The following is a 14,466-nucleotide window of genomic DNA, read 5'->3' as shown; positions in this document are numbered from 1 at the left end:
ATGCCTCTGTTTTGGCTTAAACTCTGTCTGGAGTTTTCACTTTAACGGTTGCAAAGAGGGATGAAACTAGACCATAGTATTGGCAGCATCTTATGTCATGAGCAACACATAAATGTTAGACTTTAACACTAATGAGCTTCAGCGTTGCCTTGATCTCGTTTTATAAATTTAACAGCTCTGTGAAATTATTAGTAACAAAGTTTATAATTTGTCCTTGTGTTTCAGTAAGACTGAGCCAAATCATTTTATAATATTTCAGCATGAGGGTTTAATAAGCTACCCAGTGTGTATTCCACACACAAACAATATTAAGAATAAAACGTGTTTTTTAAAAATAAATGGCTGGGCAAACCTCCCTGACCCCTAGTCTTATCTTCTGCATGAAAGCATTTACAAAGACAAAAGTAAGTGCTTGAAGGCTATTTGTATAACTTCCCAGTTAATTAAATATATATCCAGCGTGCTTTGGAAAACTGCGGCTTCCTAGGGAGGAAACCATGCAGATTAATAACTTTGAGATGATTGAGGTTTACATGGGAAGGAGGTTACCTTGATTACATAATGACCTGAACAATAAGTTGGTGAGTGAATACTTTAGCCGCTGCGCCCCCCGCCCCCTGAAGTTACTGGACTCTCAAATTCCACCAGACCCAGCTATCATGGCCTATGGTCAGCAATAATGGGACTTGTAGTCCAGCAATGTCCAGAGGACCACAGATTGTGTTGCATCAAAACTCCTCATATTGCAGTCTTCCTGCTCAAGAAGTTACTACTTTTGCTGTTCAATATGGCACCCATGTGGGTTATACTACTGAAAACATAGACTCCGAAACGTAGTTGTTGGCAAGAGTTCCTGAAACACCTGCTGAGATGCAGAGCAGAGAATGCAGTGAAGGGAACTTTCAGACTGGCTGATTATTGAGCATCGATGCTGATACTTTTGTATGGAGGTTAGATAAAATTAACAGCTAGTGTTTGCTGCCCCACATTGTCCACTGCAAATTTCTTTCACTTTTCTTATCAGACTACCAGGATAACAACCAAAATTATGTGAGAATTAACACACAATGTAATGTTCACCCAACATTATTTTTGTGGGCCAAGTGTTGCCGTCTCAGTTCGAGACCTCTCATTGAAGCAACTGGGGAATTTGAACTTAGTCGTGTGTAGCGATTAAAAAATAAACTTTTTTCAGTTACCGAATTTTTTTCAGTCTGGTATTTCTGATGAGTATTACATTCACATACCTGATATACAAAGTCATTTTCATAGTTCTTAAAAAGCTACTAAGCATTCACGTTTGTAACCTGTGCTCATGTTACTTATTTACACATAAATAAGAATACAGTGCTTTTTCCCCCTAGGTGTGTTTGAGGGGAAGGAGGATTTGGCACGCACTCTATAAAATTGATGTGTTGGATCAGGAAACGTTCCAGTTACTGCCCTTTTTATATGTCTAAATCTAGATTACAGCTGTCCCTCTGGAAAGTCATACATATAGCTTAGCATGTGGGGGAATTGACCAGCGTTTTCTCTTCTCCTTCCTAGGGTGTCTCCTCTGCAGAAGTCTGAAATAGTAGACATGGTAAAGAAGCATGTGAATGCCATCACTCTGGCCATTGGGGATGGTGCCAATGACGTGGGGATGATCCAGACAGCTCACGTTGGAGTGGGGATCAGCGGCAACGAAGGCATGCAGGCGACCAACTCCTCCGATTACGCGATAGCTCAGGTTAGAGTCCTGCAAGCGAGCAGCTGTCATATCCTGTTGAAAGAAGCATTGGCTGCATGAGCAGGATGAACACCTCATTGTTGACCTAGAGGCCAAGCAGATTTTCCTCTCTCTTTTCCGTTTGAGGCTGCAGCCTTAAAGCAGATATCTCACAAATGCTTAGGATCCTTTCCATGGTGCCGGGCCATGAGCCATCTTCTCCTGAAGGCTTAGGTTTCTCTCTGCTTGCCACTGTACTTCAGACTCCAGTAATTGGGTAGAGAGAAGATAGTCATTACAGCTGTTGAAGCTCTGCTAATGATATATATGTATATATATTCTTCCTCTTGACTTGGACACCTGTTGGTGGAGTATACTTCTGATCGGCAATAGAGAATGGCACTCTCGTTTTTCTTTTCAGTGACTTCAGGGGAAAACTATGAAGGATAGCTTATGATTTCTATTCTCGTTCTTCAGTTGCGGCCCATAGGGATCAGGAGGGAGCAGTCAGCGCTGGGTGAAATTTGCCTTTTGGAAGAGGGTCACATCAATGATTCAAATATTCTCTAAACTTTGACTGCATTTTTCTTAAAGGACAGAAATTTAAAATGTAGAAAAAGGTTATCTGTTTATTAAAAAGAACTTAATAAAGTGATACCTTAATGTATCGCTGTAATAGCTGCAGTGTTCAAACATACTTATCGTGCCAATCGTCGTGGAGGCTTAGCTTTATTGATTTTAATATCCTGATCACCTCCGGATGACCTGTTTATTGAGCATTCATTCTGAATTGCTGCACAAAGCTTATGTGGAGTTAATATTATATACAGTCTTTACTGAGCATTTGTTCTTATTTGTTTGCGGGGCAGGTACATAACAATTTGGATTTTTCCTGCATTCAACCCGGTTTCCTTGCTGGGTGGAAATGTTTCAGTGCATCTCCCTGTCACTTTCCAAACTGCACAAAGCCTGTTTGGTTTCTTTTTTGAAGTGGGCTTGTTGCATTAGGGTGACAGAGTGCTTTAAACTACTTTAAACGCGCAAAGCTAAAGTTCTGGCATGCTATTCAGACACTCCCACAAAATACTGACAGTCTGGAGGCACCCCTTATCTGCTGAAGAGAAACAGATATTCTTTTCCTTTAAGCAGATGCTACGCAGGCAAACACAAGCAGCACAGGAGCCCCAGATTGAATAGTTCCAACTGGTGTCAATGCTTACCATAGCTCTGAGTCTGATTCTCACTCAGGGGTCCCATTCACACCTCACAGTAAGCCCATTAACCGTGGCTTGTGACAAATGAGCAGCATGCCAGTACATGCTCCTGAATCATTTTATACCACCCTTCATTGGTTTGGAGAAGGGTTGGTGGAGTGTATTCGCTACCCTGGACTTCAGGAGGAAGGGTGGGGTATAATAATAATAATAATAATAATAATAATAATAATAATAATAATAATCGTTGTTGTTGTTGTTGTTGTTTTAAAATGTGGCTTTTCTGCATTCCTCGGGGAGGTATGTAGGAGTCACTGGCTTCTCCCCCGTTTTCCCAACATCAACGTGCAGGTGACTTGCTTTGAAAATAGGAGTCACCCTTCATTGTTAAAACCTCTATGCTTCCACTATAGTTGTTACTGCAGAGAACTGCAACAGCAGGATTTAGCATTCCCATCAAGGTCAATTTGTCTTTTGAAATCTCCTCCAACTTTAACTCTAATCCTGGCATCATGTTTCCTGTTCTCTGCAATAGCGACTATAGTGGAAACATGAAGGGTGACTCTTATTCTCATTCAATAATTAGCCGATGGAAAATGCAGCAGTGGGTGGGGTGCTTTTAATGTATTTATCTTCCCTCTTGGTTTTAATGCATCTATATAGGGGGTTTACTGTCTATTTGTTGGTTGCAATTTGCTTTGGGTTGCCTGGACAAGATAAAGCGACTGACAAATGTAATAAATAAAACAAAACAAAACAAATACAAGGGAAACTTGACCCGAGGCCACAAAGAATACGTTCCCTGGGTTGAAAAACAACAGAGTACATCTTTTGAAAACATCTCTTGCCTTCCAAGTTGTGGAAATGCTCCACCAGCTTGTTTATAGTGACTAGAATTTCTTGAGGCAGTGCAGAAATTGGATGCAGATTTTATTGTTATCCAAAAGAGGAATCTATTATCCTCAAGAAGGGATCACTTCAGTGATTCAGCTGCTAATAGAGAACCTTATTAAATGAATATTGGCCTCATGTTTCCTGAAGAATACTGGATTATATTGCTTTCCCTCCATTTCACATCCTTCATTTCATTGAGATAATGAGTGCTGGCATTCTTTCCAATGCCTGAGGCAAGCCCTGGCTGGCCGCCACCTTGCGGTTCCAACTGCCATGTGATTGATCCTACAAGGTGACAAGCACCACCAGTCTGATTCAGGGCTCAATCCCACATTACTCTTTCATGCGCACACACTAGGGGATGGACAAATCTGCCAATTTCATTTTTTCTCATTTTCCCAGTCTTGGAAGTTTCGTTTCTCTCATTTCTGTGCAGTTTTTCTTTTAGAAGTCTGCATGAAAATTCTTACGTTCCTCCCCTAATGCGCTTGCTTTTGTATAAAATTTTGACCTTTATATGCAATTTTTTTTGTAAGCAAATTTCCCTTACAAATTTTCGTGCGGTATTTTCACTTGTATACAGATTTGCCTGTGCGCGCACACTTCCCCTAATGTACAGGGTTTTGTATGCAATTTTTTTAATTGGAGAAGTGTGAATTTTTGAAGATGCTTTATCCCAAGTCAGACCACTGGTACTGTCTACCTTGAATGGCGGTGGCTCTCCAGAGTTTCAAACGGGTTCATAGCCCTACATGGAGTTGCCAAGGATTGAACCTGGGACCTGCTCAATTCAAAGTTGATAATCTACCACTGATCCACCCTCCCTTTCCCATAGCTATGGTTTGGTTCATGTATTGGTTTGAGAAGTACAGATTTCTCTTCCATCCCTAACATATGCATTTCACATATGCCTATATGAGAAAGCAAATATGTATGTACCGGTGTATTCAACATGCAAATGGAGCATTATTGCCATGATATCATGGCAGGGGGCTGTCAGGAGCTGGATGAGGGATTGCTTTCTGATGAGTATTTAGAGACCATCAAAAACAAATGAAATCTGCACCGTACGCATTTGTGGGAAATAGAAATCCTTGCCCCTTTCCCATTTTGGATCTCACATTCTCTCAGTTCCACCAGAGTCCAGGCTTGTGTGTGTTCTCCAGTCTTGATACTAGACTCTCCAACATTTTAAAAGATCAATTGTAGAATACCTGAGGCTTCAGAAGAGTTTTTGTTCCTACATTTTTGCCATAGACTGAGGAAAGTGCCTTGAGAGCCAAAGTAGTGTAGTCGATAGAGTAGTCTTCACCAAGCTGGTGCCCTACAGACATTTTGGACTAAAACTCCCATCAGACGGGAACGGACACCCAAAACATCTGGAGGTCACCACAGAGGCTAAGTTAGTGTGCTTGATTTGCATTGGGGAGGCTGGGTTCAAAACCCTGCTCATCCATCAGTCATTCTCAGTTGCCCTGGGAAAGTCATGATAACTTAAGTTAACCCATATTAAGGGATGTTTTGAGGGCTATTTGGAGGGGGGAATGCTGTATACCAGCCTGAGATTCTTGGAAGATGTTGTGACAAAGCTGGTAGCCAATTTTCATAAAGCAAAGAAAGAAGTAAAATTCAAAATGGTTCTGAAAATTGTAGGGAACATCAACAAAACAGTAATTTGCCCAGTGTGTTTTAGTGGAAACAATCCTCACGGGCACAAGAATTCAAGTTTTTTCTTTTAGTTATTCAAGTAAAACAACATATCTCTGGGGATCTTATTAGTATTTTATTAAAGCTCCCTACATTTTTCAGTACCGTTTTGAGACTTGCCTCTTTTTCTTTAGTATCTGGCACTGCCCTCTTTTTCTTGGTCTACCAAGTCCCATAGGCCACGATGACTGGGGTTGTCATCCTATATAACTTGCCTGGGAATAAACCCCACTGAACACCATAGGACAGACTTCTGAGTAAACATACATAGGTTTGCACCAGTTATGCTTTAATTCTGGGCACACAGCCCTGCTCTGACTAATAAAAAGACTTTTTGGAAGTCATACAGCGATGGAAAATGAGTTGCATGGATTCACCATAAATGCAGGTTTGCATTGTGTATCTCCCACCACATAAGACTTGTGCAGAACTGGATCATGTGTAACAAAGGCTGATCTAGCAATAGATAACTTCAGTGGCTTTCACCTTATGTGTAGACTATAGCTTGCATCTCTCTACAATGTAATTTCATTGTTGGCTGTTTTTCTTTCTCCAGTTTTCCTACTTGGAGAAGCTGTTACTTGTCCACGGAGCCTGGAGTTACAATCGAGTAACAAAATGCATATTGTACTGCTTTTATAAGAACGTGGTTCTGTATATTATAGAGGTGAGTACAACCAGGAGTATTCATCTTCCCACACCTGCTCTGTTATTTGATTATAGTAACCTGGAAATTACTGTTAAACAGTATGTGATGTGCTTCATATATAGTTACCTGTACATTTCATAGATTACAAATCAACCACCTGGGTGGCATTACTATGATGTGTAGTAAGCTGCTTGTGTGAGCCTTTCCCCACAAGGCTCAGGTATGTGCAGGCACCCTGTTCACATAACCTTGCATACATTCATCGCGTCCCACAGCTGAAGAAAGTTCCAAAGTGAGGCACAGAAAAGATGAAACTCCAAAATACAATTCATAACTAGATATCCATATAAAGGTTTGAATCAAGTATCATGTAAACACAAAAACGTCCTCTTTGATTAATATTTACAATCTGCTATATTTCAAAGTTAAACAATGACGCAAACATAAAATGGGCAGGATGTGAGGAGGAGGAAGAGAGACTTGCATGAACCTGAGGTTTGCTCTACCATGTAGACAGCCTGCTTACCTGGGCCACAGGTGAACCATCCCTCACTCTTCTGCTTGACTTCAATGGAGTTTTAATGAGGTTTCTTGAAGAATAGTTCTAATCAGCACCATGTAACTGAACCACACTGGAATGCCATTTTTTAAGTCACCATCCTGCCTTTTTTATTATTCCTCTTAGTAAAGGAGGAGATTGTTGTAAATGATGAAGCTTGAGGATAGCCAGACTGAAAAGTTGCAGAGGGCTACTTTTAGAAAGTTTGGGTTAAGTAAACAATGAGGAAATGTCTGACAAAAAGAAAGTGCCCTCTGCCCCCTCCCCCTCCTGAGATCTCCAGGGTCATATTTCACCTTATTTCTCAACCCATCAAAAAATGTAAATGCCTTCTCTAGAATGCAAACTGGTAGCAGCTCATAATAACTTTTCACTAGAACTGTCTTTTTATTGAGTTTACAGTACGCGTTTTCAACTGTGTTTTAAAGTTTCCACTGTCCTTTTTGGTTATTATGTTAGGCTCTGATTTTATTAATTTACTGTTTACTAACTGTTGATACACATAAAACATTGTTCCTTGATTCTGATGACTTTGCAGATGTCATATAAATCCCTGTAGCATTAGAAGGAAAACTCTTTCCCTTGAGAGGGGAGCTCTGGAAGCAATGCACATCCTGTTTGAAATCAATAGTAAAATGCTAACTGATTTTAATGGCTCCGGACTACAAGCTCTGTATAATTAACAAGTCAGGAACAGAAACAGAACCTAGGGATGCTCCCTTTTTGTCAGGTTTCATTTATTCTGGCATTCATTGAATGCATTGCTTTGGTTAGCCAAAGATACATAGGTCTTGTTCGCGTGTTACTCTAAGCCAATGTTTCCCAAACTTGGGTCTCCAGTTGTTTTTGAACTACAGTTTCCATCATCCCTGACCACTGGTCCTGCTAGGTAGGGATGATGGGAGTTGTAGTCCAAAACCAGCTGGAGACCCAAGTTTGGGAAACACTAGTTTAGAGTAAGCCAAAGGAAAAAGCTTCTGAACATTCTAGGCCTCAGTTTGTGAAGCATGTAGATTCAGGGGGAAATCATGCTCCATGATGGAGAGCCCAAGTTAGATCATTTAAATGACTTGTCAAGTTATCGTTACTTCTGTTTTCAGGAAGAAAGGGAAATCTTGCTATGAAATGTGGTTTATGCAATCGAATGTCATTGTAATCCAAAGATGTCCAAGTGGTAGTCAACTCTGATACACATTTTTTGGCCTCCCTTTGAAAATGTATCCAGATGTCTCTTCAGCCGTCTTAACAACCTCTAATTTCTATTGCTGCTGGTGACAGTTTATTCTATATTTCAACCCCCTGTTGTGTAAGGAAAATTACATCTGAATTGCTCAAGGGTTGCCCCTTCCACGACTTTAATCCATGATTGACTTGTTTTTGGATTCCTAATTTAGTATGTTAATCCCAAGAGTTGCCAGAGAATCAGTCACCAAGATAAATCCATGCAAGTTTTCGTTGCCTTGCTGTAATGTATTCTGCACAGTGGATCATTAGAGAGGAGTCCATCTTTATTGAAAGCTTTTGCCTCGAGAACTACATAAGATTTTGTGAATGTTCAACTGGAAACGATCAAACAAATACCTTTTCTTACTTTTCATTTTTCCCCCAAAAAAGAGGACATGCTTCACATGACACAATAAAAATAAATAAATAAAATTCCTTCCAGTAGCACCTTAGAGACCAACTAAGTTTGTTATTGGTATGAGCTTTTGTGTGCACGCACACTTCTATAGCTGTCAATCCTCCCTGCTGTTTCCCAATGCTATAATAAGGGAATTTCCTACAAAAAAAAGGGAAAGGTTGACAGCTATGTCTTCAGATGGAAGGAATTTTTTTATTTTTTATTTATTTTGTTTCGACTATGGCAGACCAACACGGCTACCTACCTGTAACTACGACACAATTTGTGATGCTTTAGCCTTAAATGTACAATTATTATGAATTGCAAATAGGGCTTCTTAGATAAATCCCCAAATCCTGTGAGCGCCCAATAGATTGTATATCTACACATACCAGTGCATATAGCAAACGTTTTCAGTGCTGTGATTTTGATATTTTTTTTAGTTGAGAGAAGGGTTGGCACAAGTTCCCTGGGAAGGGACAATGCTAGGCCAGCCATGTGAAGGAAGTAATATATGAACTGGGTGTTCCATGCTTTTTCCTGCTTGCTCAATTTATCCTCAAAAAAGGGGGGAAGGACAAGTGTGGCTTCTGCACATTTGAGGGTTGACACAGAGCAGGGACCTGTGGCCCTCCAGATGTTGCTGGACTACATCATCCCTGCCTGTTGCCCGTGTTAGCTGGGGTTGGTGGGAGTTGGAGTCCAACAGGTTCCCCATCTCTGACACAGAGCACCCAACTCTTAATTACTTATTCCATAGAGCTGTGGCACCAGAGTAGGGATGGACAGACCTTCCAATTTTTCAGTTTCTTTTTCCCAGTCTCCACATTTCTTCAGCAATTTGCAAATGTTTCGCAATAAAATCCTCATGAAAAGTCTTCAGCACTGTACTGTGAATTTCACCTGTAAAAACATTTTCTATGTTGTTTTAACTAAAGTGCACATTTTTTTGCAAGTAATTTCTCCTAATACAATGCATCTTTGTACGTTATTTTCACCAGTACTCGCTTTTATGCACGCCTTCCCCTAATATACACATTTTTATAAACTTTGGTTGGCTGGAAAACTGCATCGCAAAATTCAGGAAAGTGTGAATTTCAAAGCATGGGTGCGTTTCACTTCTTATGTTTTTTCAGAAACTGCAAATTTGATAGATTTTGCTTTAAATGCAAACTGGTTTGAATCCCCTGGCATCTCTACCTCAGGGCCATTCCATGTGGAAGTATTTTTGAATGCCTGAATCCTGTCTTAGATTATCGTATCTTAGTATTTATAACTTTATATTTTATCATTCATGCAGCATCGTAAGTTGCTTCTGAACACAAAATACCTAGCACAATGGAAATAATTATCTGAATGAAATACAGGGAGTAAGTGTCTAGGAATTCTGGGTTCCTTAATGCTCTGGCCCTGTGGTCAGTTAGTTAACATAACAATTGTCAAAGTGCATTTGTAAAATAATTTCCTTCTCTTTGAATGTTACAATGTAAACCACATATATGAAATTACTGTCTGACAGAGAGAATTAAGTGACAGACTCCTGCCAAAAGGATTCAGGGGCATATTGGACCAATTAGCCTGTAATTCTGTTTTGAATTCAGAAGCTCTTTCTTGATTCCAAAATGTTTTTTTTAAAAAACCTGCCTTGTCAGCATGAAAGTATCAAAACTCGGTGAGAAATTGGGTATATTTGATCATTCTCAGAGAAGACAGGGAAGAGTGCGGGAACTATCGTTCTGATGTATCATATTGAGGTATTGAATTAAACTGTGGCCAAAACAGATGGGAGAGTTTCAAAATCAACCTTCTTGTTAAAAGGAAATCATATCAGCCTATGAGAAAGAGACACAAAAATAGGTACCTTTTACTAGATCAGCCTTTGCCAACCAGAGCCCATCCAGATGTTTTGGACCACAACTCGCATCACCCTAGCCAGCACTGGGAGCTGCAGTTCAAACCATCTTGAGGGCCCCAGATTGGCAAAGGCTGATTTAGACCATCTGCTGCTGCTGAGAGGCTCTAAGACTCTAAAACTGGTTTAATTAAAAAGTTGTGCTACCTTTGGTTTGAACTTTCCTTAAGATTTTTCAGAAATGTGAGTTGAACCCCATAAAAATGGGGCTTTTCTTCTTTGCTTTTCCCCCTTTGCAAAAGGAGCTTTGCTTTTTCCCCCTTTGCAAAAAAAGCTGCAAAACTTTTAGCTGATCCTCAAAAAAACAGGGCTTTTCCCTTTGCAAAAAAAGCTGCAAAACTTTTAGCTGATCCTCAAAAAAAACAGGGCTTTTAGAGGAGGAAAACCAGATATTTTTTTTTCTTGTTTCCTCCTCTAAAAACAAGGCGCACCCTATGGTCCAGTGTGCCCTATGGAGCGAAAAATACGGTATTTATCTACTTGCACTTTGCGGTGCTTTCAAACTGCTAGGTGGGCAGGAGCTGGGACTGAACAACGGGAGCTCACCCCGTCGTGGGGATTCGAACCGCCGACCTTCCGACCCTAGGCTCTGTGGTTTAGACCACAGCGCCACCCACGGAAAAGCCCAATGTAGTATGCAAAAGCTGTATTATTTAAGCAGCAAGTTACTCTGCTGCAAACATTTAAGGTCTGGATTTTTACCACTAAAATTCTTACTCTAATTCACTTGAATGCAGACTAATAATTAAGTACCTCAATCCAGTCTTGCTAATTAACCACCAGAGATGTTTATTTTATTTAGGGATTTATTAAAGGCATATATAACCCAGTTTTTTTTAATGCAGGCATAAAATTTACTGCAAAATGCACAGCACATTGAATCATAGAATTGCGGAGTTTGAATGGATCAGTGCGATGCAGAAACCTCATCGTCCAACCTTTGCTTAAAAACCTCCAAGGAAGGAGAGTCCGTCACTTCTCATGGGAGTCTATCCTACTGTCGAACAGCTCTTGCCATCAGAAAGTTCCTTATGTTTAGTTGGAATCTCCTTTCTTGTAACTTGAAGCCATTGGTTTGGATACTACCCTCTGAGCAAGAGAAAACAAGCTTGCTCCATCTTCCATGTGACAGCCCTTGAGATATTTAAGAGGCTATATCTCCTCTCAGTCTCCTTTTTATCCAGGCTAAGCATGTCCAACTCCCTCAGCTGTTTCTTGTGAGGCTTGTTTTCCCTTTGTCATCTACAATCTAAAAGACATGACACAAAAGGAAGAATGATTGAGTGGGAGAAGTGTGTGTGGGGGGGAACAAACTCGAGTAACCGTTTCTAGGTTACGGAGTTCTTGTAGTAATCAGCGGAAGAAAATGGATTTCAAGGAGAGGAGGAGTAAAAGGTTGGTGATCTTTAAACAGAGCTTGCAGTTTCATCTCTCTTTTCCTCCTGTTGCCTAATGAAATGGCTGCTGTAGATGACAGTTGTGGGAGGTGCCTGATGCCCTGATCCTTCACCAGAGCAGACGGAGAGACCCTAACATTCTCAGATGCTAGAACAAATCCCAAATACAACGTTAGTGTAGTTTTTCCTTCATCTGAATGCTAGGAAGAGAGGTGTGCATGGGGAAAAGGGGCCTGTAGGTCTGACATCGTGGTTGTGTGTGAATGTGTTTAAAAGCTGTGTACATATTTTCTTTAAACATGCAATCATTTTTAATTATTTTTGTGTGAACCCCATTCCAGCCTCAAAGCTTAGAGCTGCTTAAGAAACTAGCTTGACTAAAGGTGATGGCATTTTACCATTTATTTTTATTGGCCGGCATCTATTTTATCTGGCATTAAGGACATTTATTCTCTATGTGCCTGTAGAAATTTCTGGAGGGGGAAGGGTTCTGTAGGGGACCAACATAATTTTTATTTTATCTGTGCTTCACACACACCCAGTTCCCCAATTCTAATTATTGTATATTTGGAGATGCAACTTTATGCTCATTGGTCAAAGAAACAAGCCAAGTGATCCGAGTCTGTATTAACAAACAGCCTTCCAGTGTTGTCATTGGCGATGACAGTCCTTGGCAGGTTCAGACATGCTCAGTGAGAGGTAGACTCTAGGAGAGAAGACATGACCTTCACCAGCCTTTACTTGCCAAAGGGTGACAGGCTATCCCTAGTCTGACTAATTGGTCCATTGTATCAGAGGAGGGACTGATTTGCTTCAGCTGGTGTTCATTAAACTGAAACAGTGAAAGTACCATATGTAATGCTTGGTCCCACCAGATGTTATATACCCCGCTGTAAGCATGCATCATCTAAGACTATATTCCTGCTCAGTTGCTGAAATCTTTGAAGGAGTCACTGTTAGTGACCCCCATGGCTCGGATACACGGTGTTTAACCACAGGTAGCCATGCATTCAGTATTGCATCCCCAATGTTGTGGAATTCCTTCCTGCATGAGATTAGAGGGGAGCCCCTCTCTGTTGAATTTGCAGTGTACATTGAAACCTTTTTTATTATTATTCCAGCAGGATTCTTAATTTCTGATGTTGTAGTTTAAACTCATTTAAAGTCTCCTGTCCACCACTGTGAGACAACTGATTAAGCAGTTTACAAATTGTTGAAATAAATAATAAATAAAATAATTTTGCCAAGCCCAGACTCCATGTCAGGACTAGGCCATGGGCAGAGGTCTAGAGACAGCCAGAAATTAGGAACCAAGAGACAAGGGAAATAAGCATTTGAGAGTAGCCAGGAAGCAGAATCAGAGGCAAGCCAGCTGTCGAGGCTGAAGAGCAATTGAGATTGGAAGGCAAATCAGAAGTTGTGGCCTGCAGAACAAAGCGCTACCAAAGAGCAAGACAAGAAATGATAGAACTCAGGACAAGTTTGCTGCTCTGGCAGCATTCCAATGAGACAGGAAGCCTGCATAAATGCCTTCCTGCTCAGAAGGACGTCTAGCCAATCTGGGCATAGTCAGTCCAGAAGCTTCTACCCTAAGAAGCTTCTGGACACATCTGTTAAAACCACAAGAACCATGGTTTCCCCAATTGCCAGTCCTAAGCCATTACCCACTTACCCAGGATGTACGTCCCATTGAACATTGAGACATGCTTCAGAAGTAGACACTGTGCTATAAGTTAACTGCACAGGGTGTTCTTGATGAGTGCCCAGACATCAGCTCCTGCACAGTAGGAGACGTGCCTCAGCCTCTTTGCAAAGTTTTCACATTTGCCATTTGAAAGGAGCTCCAATGTTGTCCCAAACTCACCACCACTTTGCCCTGCCCCAGCTCTGTCCAAGTGAGCTGCAGCTGGTTGTCAGAATACTGCAGCCAGAAGCAGTGTCCGGACAGAAATGTCCAGGAAAATGTGGACATATGGCAGCCCGTGTTGTTTTCGCCAGCCGCTTTTCTTCAGAAATAGTTTTAAAATGTCCAATTTCTTCGCGATTTTGCAAAAAAAAAAAAAAAAGCTTCACAATATGGCAGCCCTACTTTAGCAAGCTGCATCAGTCTGTCCAAGGAAGCTGGCGGACCTACTTAGGCCTTCTGGACCAAAACAAAACTAAAACTTTGCTTGTTTTGCTAGCTCATGCCCTCGAACCAAATCTGCTATTTAAAAAGCAAGTTTAACCATTCTACCCATCTGTTCCCTTGCCTGAGACTGATAGGCTAGACATCAGTAAGCAACGAAAAGGCTGCAGACAACTGGAATGCTGTAATCTTATACCCCAGTGTTGGCTTCCAGAAACGGTTCTCTCTTTCCCAACCCCCAGCCCACTTCTAACCCCCAGGTCTTCCTTGAGCTCTAATGCCAGATGCACAGAATGATGTGGCCTATTAACCCTAGCAGTGGTCCCTTGCCAACCATCTGCAAATGGCTGTGCCAGGGGATCCTGTGGGTGAAATTCAAATGGCCCCAGCGCTGCCTGAAGCAGGTCTTCTGTAAGCTGTTTGACAGCCAAGGCATCAAATGCTTAATGGAGCCAAGGCACGCATCATCTGGTCAAGTGCTGCTTAAGAGGCCAAACTTAAACTCACAACCCGGAGGGGAAACAACAGCAGCAGCAACTCCAGCCCTATTTGCTCTTGGGTAGCAGTCACCTTGATGGCTGCAAGTTGTAAGGGAGGGAAGTTAAGAACAGGGCGAGCTCTGGAAACGTCTGCCTGGCCTTGAGCATCTTATGCTAAGTGCACAGCCAATATTG

The 14,466-nt window shown here is 41.3% G+C and overlaps 1 protein-coding gene across 1 annotated transcript in view; it reads left to right on the top strand.

The window, feature by feature from the left end:
- The window catches only part of ATP8A2 (ATPase phospholipid transporting 8A2), a 318,542-nt gene that overhangs the window by 161,798 nt on the left and 142,278 nt on the right, over positions 1-14,466 (top strand). The window contains exons 26-27 of the mRNA XM_033146356.1: positions 1,549-1,732; positions 6,083-6,193. Coding sequence (XP_033002247.1) covers positions 1,549-1,732; positions 6,083-6,193 — 295 coding nt within the window. The remainder of the gene's footprint in view (positions 1-1,548; positions 1,733-6,082; positions 6,194-14,466) is intronic.

The sequence above is a fragment of the Lacerta agilis genome, chromosome 4 (assembly GCF_009819535.1).
Source record: "Lacerta agilis isolate rLacAgi1 chromosome 4, rLacAgi1.pri, whole genome shotgun sequence".
In the NCBI taxonomy this organism is placed as follows: Eukaryota; Metazoa; Chordata; class Lepidosauria; order Squamata; family Lacertidae; genus Lacerta; species Lacerta agilis.
This window is presented reverse-complemented; position numbering and strand designations above follow the sequence as displayed.